The sequence below is a fragment of the Orycteropus afer genome, unplaced genomic scaffold (genome assembly GCF_000298275.1).
Source record: "Orycteropus afer afer isolate SDZICR_OR568_19922 unplaced genomic scaffold, OryAfe1.0 scaffold00250, whole genome shotgun sequence".
Classification (NCBI taxonomy): domain Eukaryota; kingdom Metazoa; phylum Chordata; class Mammalia; order Tubulidentata; family Orycteropodidae; genus Orycteropus; species Orycteropus afer.
Genome location: NW_006921837.1, coordinates 408586 through 417815, shown reverse-complemented (window position 1 = coordinate 417815; position 9230 = coordinate 408586). Strand labels below are relative to the sequence as shown.

Here is a 9230-nt window from a genome sequence, read left to right as displayed (position 1 = left end):
CATTCCAAATCTGGGGCCTGTTGCAAGCCTGGGCTGGGTGACCATGCCTGTCTCCTCACATTCTGGGCTGCTTTACAACTCAATCTGAGTGTAGAAGGACCTGAACCGGGACAACTGTATCCAGGTCAGAATTCATTGTTTTCAACGTCTCATCATCAGAATGAATTCACTTGGAAAGCAGAAGTTGGTGGTGGTGTCCAGAAAGACCTCCTGATCTTCCTTCTGTATAGTTCCCCTTCTTCAGGGTTTCTGGTGAGGAACACTAAAGGGTGTCTTGGTGTCCTGCTCTATGCATCTCAGCAGAATGTTTGAGTCTGGGTCCAAGTTATTCCCCTGGATCTGCTGGCTCCTCTGGCTCCTGGATGTTCTGCAAGGGAATGTCCATGTTCCCAGGGCCCATATTCCCATTGTTGGGGTAGGAAAAGGTGTATGGTTCACTCTCAGATTCAGGAGAAAAGCAAGGGAGGTGCTCCTCTGAGGCCAATTTTCTAGTCGGGGCTTTGGAGCATACGGAGGGCAGGGAGGGAGGGCAGTCCTCCATGGGGCCCTCGAAGGGCCGGTAGGTGTCCACCTCTGGCTGGAGGAAGGACCCGTTGGAATCCTGCAGCAGATGCCCATAGACCATGGTGTCATCGATGACCGCATACACGTGGGAGTCATTGTCCTTTCGTCCCTTCTGAAACTTTTTTTGCTGCCTCGGCATCTGGGTATTGACATTGCCATTGTAGATACCTACGACGGGGCCCTTGTTTACCTCCTTTTTCCTATTGGGACAAAGAGAACAAGACACAAAAGTTAGGAAGAAAACAATCTTCGATTGGCACTATTTCTATAGCCCAGTGGACTCAAACATTCTAATGATCATGGAGGAGGTACAGGACTGGGCAACGTTTCACTCTGTTATAGACAAGGTCACCATGAGGTGGAGCCAACTTGACAGCAACTAGTGAAAACAACTTAGATTCTTCAGGGTTCTGACCTAGTTTCCTCCACTTCCTTGAAACTGACTACTGTCCTCAGAGTGCATTCAGAAACCCGCTGCCACTGAGATGATTCTGAGTCATAGCGACCTTAAAGGACAGAGTAGAACTAACTGCCCCTTAGCGTTTCCAAGGATATAAATCTTTATGGAAACAGATTGTCACATCTTTCTTCTGAGGAGTGGCTGGTGGGTTCAAACTTCTGACCTCTTGGTTAGCAGCCACGTGCTTAACTACTGCACCACCAAGACTCTTGAGCATTTAGAAGGGATCAGCTTTTGTCTCTAGTGTTCAGGGTGAAAATGGAGAGATCACAGCTGGGAAAGACTGGTTTAGAGAGGGCACCATTAACACGACCTATGTTCAAATTAAGGAGCTCTGGTGGTGCAGTGTTTAAGCACTCAGCTCCTAACCAAAAGGTCAGTGGCTCAAACTCACCAGCTGCTCTGAAGCAGAAAGATAAAGATTATAGCCTTGGAAATCCTATGGGGCAGTTCTACTCTGTCCTGTAAGAGCACTATGAATTGGAATCGACTTGACAGTATTTATTTATTTAATGCTCAAATTACATTTTGGTTAGATTTGATCCAATGGTAGAGATGTCTGATGACAGCTTTGCCCTCCTTCTAACTAGAAATGGGTGGTGACCCAGCCCTTCTAAACCGTATCGGGCTCAGCATGCCTAGACCAACCTTCTGGGACTCTCAGTACTTCTCCAAGGATAATGCTTCCCTCCCTCTTCTACACTGGCAATAGCTCCAACCATCTCGATTGCAAATGGCAATATAAAGACTTAGGAGGGAAGGTGTATCTCAGTTTTCAGCCTGAGTTGGGGGGAAAGCATTAGCAGAGGGACTGAGTCCCCTCAGCAGTAATGTCCAACAGAGGAAAGAGCTAAGAAGAAGACAAGACTCAGGCTGTGGTGTCATAGTTCCCTGACAATACCATTAACATTTGGTCTTTCACATTCTTTGGTACATGGACATGGACAGGCATGAGCACCCTCTGCCATGGAAAACATTTCTGAGAGCCAAACAGCAGGGGGAAATTAAAATGGAGGACATTAGCTCAATTAGCATAATGGATCATTATGGCTGTTGGTTCACACACTGTGCACAGAATCCCTGTACTTTTCTGAGATAAAAATAAGTCTAGTACAGTGAGCTTTTAACACTGAGTCTTTGGCTGAGAAGATGGGCTCCAAAGGTTCCCGCCTGATGCCCAGGAACGGACTGCCCCTCCTTAGTGCTCCACGAAGCCTTGCTTGTCCCTGCCATAGCTCTTCTCCTGCCGCCCTGAGATGGACTGTTTATGTGCCTGCCTCATTTTCCCTCCACCGCCCAGAATGTGAGTTCTGTAGAAGAAGAGACTGTCTTGCTCATCGTTGTATCTCCAGCGCCTAGCACAGTACTTAGTGCTCAGGAGACCCTCAGGTAATAAATGTTTAGCAAACCAGTTTGATGGTGTTATTTCCCTTCATTCTCCTCACAAAACTCATCTATCCTCACATAACAACCCCAGACTAGGCCTTCTGCACCCACTCAGGCCAGGACTGGGGCAGTTTAGAGAAGGACTGCCCCTGAGGAGGAGGCCGGGCCCTGTGTGAATATCACGCTTTCCCATGGATGCACCCTGACAAAAAAGTCTCCTGAGGGAAACAATGAAATGAGGTTTGAAAGAAAGCCTTTCCCCCGTGTGATAGATGTACAATCCTGTTTTATGGAGGGAAGGCCTCTCTCCCTGGGTCTGCTGTGAGCCGGGCTGTCTTCCTTAGTGGAGACATTTCTAGACAGTCTCACTGCAGATCCAGAATTTCTGTTGTTTGCTCATGGCCACGGTTAACAAAACATGCCTTTTGTTTTTGGCTTTTCAGAAGGTTACATCATGCTAAGGAAAAGATATTCCCTACTTCTGCCACCCATCTGGTACCCTCCTTCCCCTGTGACTTTAATTAGAAATTTGAGTAAAAAAAAAACAAAAACCAAACTCACTGCCATCAAGTCTATTCGATTCATAGCGACCCCTGCTTGGGTTTCCAAGGTGGTATCTCTAGGGAAGTAGATTGCCCAATCTTCCTTCCGAGGAGTGGTTGGTGTCTTTGAACCGCCAGCCTTCAGGTTAGCAGTCAAATGCCTTAGGCATTATGCCACCAGAATGTATAAAATCTAGTGGCAGTGTGCTCTGTTTAAAAAGGTCAACATGTTCCTTTCATAAAACAAAAGCTGTTCTTTTCAGGTGGTGGGAGGTAAGTCTGAGTCAGTTAATTGGGCCTTCCTTCCTCTCATCCCCAGGGCTGGCTTTTTGGTGCTTCCTCAAAAAAGTTAATAAACAAGCATAAAACAGTTTGTTTAAGAAAGTGGAGGAGAACAAGTTGGGGTAGCATGCACTCGTTTCTCCTCAGGATGATGGAGTGAGTGGTTTCAGAAGCCTGGTCTGGCAGTGCCTGTTTTCCTGCCCAGGCCACTCCTTCAACGATCACAGGCTAATGAGCAATCAGTCAGTGACTCACAGGGAACTTGTACTGGGGCACAATCAACTGTAGGCAAAAACATCACAACATGTTTTTTCCCTAGGTATAGTTTTTTGTTTTTCCTCAAAGTTTAACTCTCACCTGGCAACATTATTTAATGCTGATCTTTGGGGGAAAAATAGGAAGCAAGAAAACAAAGTCAATAATTAATGATACATCTGCTCTGCGCAGATCTGAAGAGACATCAAATCAGCTGAGGAAAGTTTGAGAAATTCCACCTACTTCCTTCTCCAGTAGCAAAGGATGAGTCCGAGGGCACACAGCAGTAAGGTTCCACCTCCCACTGCAATGATGACAATAGTCAGGTCTGTGAGCAAAGACATAAGGGAGAAATGTGAGGAGATCTGTGGGGTTAAGCCAGAGATGAAATTGTGGATTGTCTCTAAAGATGGCCATCCTCGATTCCTTCCCTTCCTGTACGCATATACTGCTCCTCACAGAAGAGAAGTTTATTGTTCTCCCTCATGAGTTTGGGCTGGCCAATAGACTGTGACTGTGCCGATTCTGGGTCTAGCCTTTAAGAGGTCTGGTAGCTCTCTGATGGGAAGCCAGTCACTATGCAAAATTTGACTCTACAGAGACCACCATGCTGTGAAGAAGCCCAAGCTAGCCATCTAGAAACTCTATGGGGTGAAAAAAACAGGGAACCCAGCCAAAAGTCAGCACCAAGACCCCAGACATGGACCCAGTTGAACCCTACCAGCCAGCCTCTAGCTATTCAAGGCATTTGGCTGAGGCCCCAGATGTCCTGGAGGAGAGGTGAGCCATCGTGCTGTGCCCTGTCCTAACTCCTACAGAATGGCAAACAGATAAAATGGTTATTGTCTTAAGCCACTAAGTTTCAGAGTAGTTTGTTATGCTGCAATAGGTAACTGAAGCAAACTTGCATGGGTGGGGAGAGGACCTACCAGATTTACTCCAAAGGCTACTCCTGGCCTATACCGGGTGCTGTGTGCCAGTTGCCACAGCCTGTCTTGCAGAAGAGAAGAGCAGAGGAGTATAGAAGGAAGTAAGGGGGTGAAAAGTCAGAAGTGAAGGAGTTAAATCGAGGGTTGCATTTGTGCTGTCCTTTTCCTACAGTGGCACAAAGGAAGAAGAAAATAAATCAGAGGGAGCACTATCCCAAACAGCAACTTAGAATTTCTTGCTTGTTCACCAGACAATAAAAGGTGAGACCAAGAGAAAACATCAACAGGAAAACATGACAGAAAATAAATGTAAGAGAAGAAGAAAACCCAGAAGCTAACTTGAGAGTGAGGGAGAGCCACTCACTTGGGGCTTTTGGTTTTTACCGGTTCTCTTGCAACTAACCAACTGCCATGGGTAGACACTCAATCTCTGCCAGAGAGGGAAGGGCCTGAGGAAACAACCTCCATGGTCCCTTCTGGTTCCAACAGTCTGTGATGCTCTGTGGCCATCTCTGAATATAGGGCACACACGGCCACACGAGGGACTGTTCTAGCACAATTGCAAATTGGTAAACGGCCTTTCCCTTGCTTGAAAGTCTGCAGTGGCTCCTGCAACTCAGAGGATACAGGCCAACTCCTCATCCTGGGCTAAGGCCCGACACTGAGGACATTTCATGATTTCACTGTTTGAATGAAACTAAGAAAAAATACCACCCAGGGAAGAGTGTTGTTACACAGAGGGGATCACAACCAATGTCACAAAGCAAAATGTGTATGAACTATTGAATGGAAAACCAATTTGCTCCGTTGGCTTTCACCCAAACTACTATAAAAAGTTAAAAAAAGGAAAAATTATGTACATCATTATTTTCAGAGAACATTTTTATTCTAAATTATGTTTATCTCAATAGAGTGTTTTCTATAACAAATAGGAAAAGAAATCAATTAACATTTAAGAGACTTCATATGGGTAATCATTTGCTGGGCCCAAAGTACGATACTGCCCTAAAAGTATTTTCATATGTTTATATGATTGATACATTTTTGGAAGCCAAAAACTTAATAAACCTGTTAGTGACATACTAGAAAAATAAATAAAAATACCAGCAGCATGTATCTGTGTCATGTTTTCCAGCACTGAATCCCCACAATATTTTTATGGGTAGTTATTATCATCTACTCCTGACAGACAAGGCAGTTAAGTTCATAGGACTATAAAGAGCCTTCTCCCATGTCAGGGAGAGATTAATAGTGAAGGACATGGTTGACCGGAAAAATGCCATGATTCTCCCACTTCCTGATTTATGTGCTTTACTTTGTAGTTCTGCTCCTCCAATCAAGAGGTGGAGTCTATTTGCACACCCCTTGAATTGAGGCTAGCCATGTGACCTCCTTCAGCCAAAGGAATGTGGAGAAGTAACGGCATGCCAGTTTCTGTCTAAACAGCAACTGACCTTGCATGCTTCCAGTCTCTCTTGGGATCTCTCTGCCCCTGCTAAAGAAACCATGTGGAAGACAGTCAAGTAAGCCCAGTGTTCCAGCTGATCTTGGCTGGGCCCCAGACCCATGAGAGTGCCCATCCAGGATCAGCAAAGTCACCTAGTCAACGTGCAGTTGTTCACATGTGTGTAGGTGAGCCCAGGTAAGCTCAGTTCAGACCAGAACTTCCCAGCTAACCTGTGAACAATAATAAATAATTGTTTTTAAGCTACTAAGTTCTGGGGTGATGCAATAGTTAAGCATTTAGCTGCTAATCAATAGGTTGGTGGTTAGAACACACACAGTTGCTCTGTGGCAGAAAGACTGGGGGATCTGTTCCTGTAGAGATGACAGCCAAGAAAATCCTATGGGGTAGTCCTCCTTTGGCACATGGGGTTACTCCAAATTGAAAACCAACTCGATGGTACCTGACAACAAGTTCTGGGGTGATTTGTTATGCAGCACTATTGGTGTAATAGCTGACTGATACAGGGACGATCAGGACTCAAATTCACATTTTCTGACTCTCATCCCTGGCTTGCTCTTCAGTTTTCCCAAATTTCTGTCCACCACCATTCCTAGAAGGCCCTTACCTATTGTCTTTGGAGTAAGTGTCACCCAGAAGAGCACGTCCAACTGCTTGCCACTCACGGGGCTACAGTTGGAGATGTTGACCCAGAAGTTGTGATGGCGCAAGCTTGGCTTGGGAAGCACCCCGTCTTCCAGGTTGAAGATCTCCTCAGCATGGGTCTGCTGTTCCTGGATGATCATGAATGCGCGCCCAGTCTGGCAGACCACATCGGTGTGCTCCTTGAGGAAAGTCAGACAGGCCACCTGGTTCGTGGGCACACTGACATTCCAGGACACTGAAGTGAGGGGTGGCAGACCCCAGCTAGGTGTCTTCAAGTAGATCTTGCTTTTTGTGTCTGGGGTCACAGTGAAAATGCCATCCTCTGCAGGAAAGGGAAGGGAATCCCAACAGATGTTGTTTCACTCAATCAAAATGGTGGAACAAAGGAGGGATGGAGGGGACAATGTTAAATATCTAGACCAGCACTGTCCCACAGAATGTTCTGCAATGATGGAGATGCTCTGTATCTGCATGGTCCAATATGGTAGGTCCTAGCCACGTGTATCTATTGACTACTTGAAATTGCCCAGAGTGGCTGTGTAATATGAATTTCAATAGCAACATGTGGTGAGTGGCTACCATATCGGTCAGTTCAGAGTTAGAGGCTCCATCAGATCTTTTGAAAAAAACAAAACAAACAAGCAAACACCAAATGGGCCTGTTTGCCACTGGTTAGTGGTTATCTCAGGAGCTCTGGTAGCGTAGTGCCTAAGGCACTTGACTGCTAACCAGAAGGCTGGCTGTTCAAACCCACCAGCTACTCCTTAGAAGGAAGGTTGGGCAATCTTCCGTAGTGATACTGCCTCAGAAACCCAAGGAGGGGTTGCTATGAGTCAGGGCTGACTCGATAGCACATACGACAACAACAGTGGTTATCTCAGAAATGCCCTCAACACGGTTAACATTCATGTTAACTGCTCTATGGTGGGACTGATATGCACTAATTTTTGTTTCAGAGATTAAAAAAAAGAATTCTAAAATTATAAAGCTGAAAAAGGCTCTGACATGTTGTTAAGGAATCTATTACCTACCTTCAGGCAAGATAAAAACCCAACATTCCACACAGATGAGAAGGCATCTTATTTTCAGAGACTCCTCAGAAGGAGTTTCTCTGGTAACCTAGGAGATGTCAGGCAGCCTGGACTGACCTTAATCTTATGGCCAAAGATTCTTCTTCCTCCCACTCATGCTTCCAAGAACAAAAGGAGAACTAAAGTATGAAGGTATCGCCTGATTTAAAATGGCCTCTAACTTCAAGTCCTTTGAGTCAATTGTAATGATGACTGTGGCTTTTTAAAAACAAACCATTTAGACTTCACGGCTATGAACCATTTAGACTTCATTTACTACCTCAACACACTGGAGGCCACACACCAACCTTCAGGAGGCGTCTGCTCCCCATGCTGGAGAACAGGACCCTCAGTCTCCACAGGCAGTTTCATCTCTCTCCCCATATTTTCCTCTGTGCATTCTACAGAGCATTTTGAATTGCAAAACAAGAATCATAAAAATGTCTGTATGAGGCTTTTTATGTTAAATATCTAGGACTCTGAAATATTTGCTTTTTGCTCATTTATACCCTGCCTTCATCCAAAAAAAGATCTGACCCTGATTATCTGTTCTGCTGCCTGCCAACCATCACTCCCACTGTCAGAAACATCTTTCTTACTTCTAAACCCTGGAATTTTCCACGCTAGGCTAATAGGAAAGTGAGGATTAGGACTCAGGATTGCTTCTTTATTGAGAACAAGTGATTTAAAGAACCAAATAGTTTTACAAAGTTTATTATGAAAGCACAGCTTCCTCCCCACCTTTCCACTTCTATTTTTCACTCCTCAGAACCGCCACTTTGAATTCTTTTACCAGGTTCTCCTGTTAGTTATCTCCAGCCCAATTAGCCATCCCTTCTCATAATCAAGATGATCACAGAGCCACAATAAAATGAACATCCACATGAGAAAGCCTAAGGAGGCATGAAGATGGGGAGAGAGTTAAAAAACCCCTTACCTTTTAAATGTGGTATAAAGGACACAGTCAGGTCCTGCCTGGAAACCTCTTGGTGGAAGTCGGGCTTAAAGGTACGAAAGGACACCGAGATATTCTGCTTCACCTGGATCTGCTCGATGGAGCCTCCAGGGCAGAAGAAGCCAAAATAAAGGTCCTGCCCAGGAACGGCGCTGGCCACAAGGTAGCTAAAACTGGTGTTGCAGATTCTCTCGCTGGTGGACTGCTGCAGCTTCTGGGTGGGCACCAGTGCCAGGCTCACCTTGTCCTTGGGCACCAGCAGCTTCCAGGAGAAGTCGTGCAACTGCACAGGCAGCTGGAGGATATTCTTAGGCACCTGGAGATGGTAGGACTTCCTGTGGCAGAACCGGTGGTCTGTGCAGCCTGGAAAAGAGGGGCTCATGGTAGTCAAGGGAGGAAGAGAGGCCAGAAAAGCATCCTCCCCATCTCTCAAGCTGCCTCAGGTTGGACATCTGGTTACTTTCCTGCTCGTCTCTTTGGTCTCTCCCCTCCTACTCTGTCCTCTACCTCTGACTCCTTCATACTCCTTTTTTTTTTTTCTTTTAATTGTGATTTGGGTGAAGGTTTATAGAGCAAATTCACTTTCCATACAGCGGTTCACATATACTTTGTCTCATGTCATTGACCACAGTTTACCACAATGCAACAGCTCCCCTCCCACTTCCTCCCCATAGTTA

General features: G+C 45.6%; 1 protein-coding gene across 1 annotated transcript in view; it reads right to left on the bottom strand.

Moving 5' to 3' along the window:
* Positions 1 to 325: 325 nt before the first annotated feature.
* Positions 326 to 9230, bottom strand: part of CDCP1 (CUB domain containing protein 1) — an 88655-nt gene continuing 79750 nt past the window's right edge. The window contains exons 6-9 of the mRNA XM_007949698.2: positions 8536 to 8916; positions 6491 to 6850; positions 3733 to 3817; positions 326 to 764 (exon numbers count right to left, since the gene is read on the bottom strand). Coding sequence (XP_007947889.2) covers positions 326 to 764; positions 3733 to 3817; positions 6491 to 6850; positions 8536 to 8916 — 1265 coding nt within the window. The remainder of the gene's footprint in view (positions 765 to 3732; positions 3818 to 6490; positions 6851 to 8535; positions 8917 to 9230) is intronic.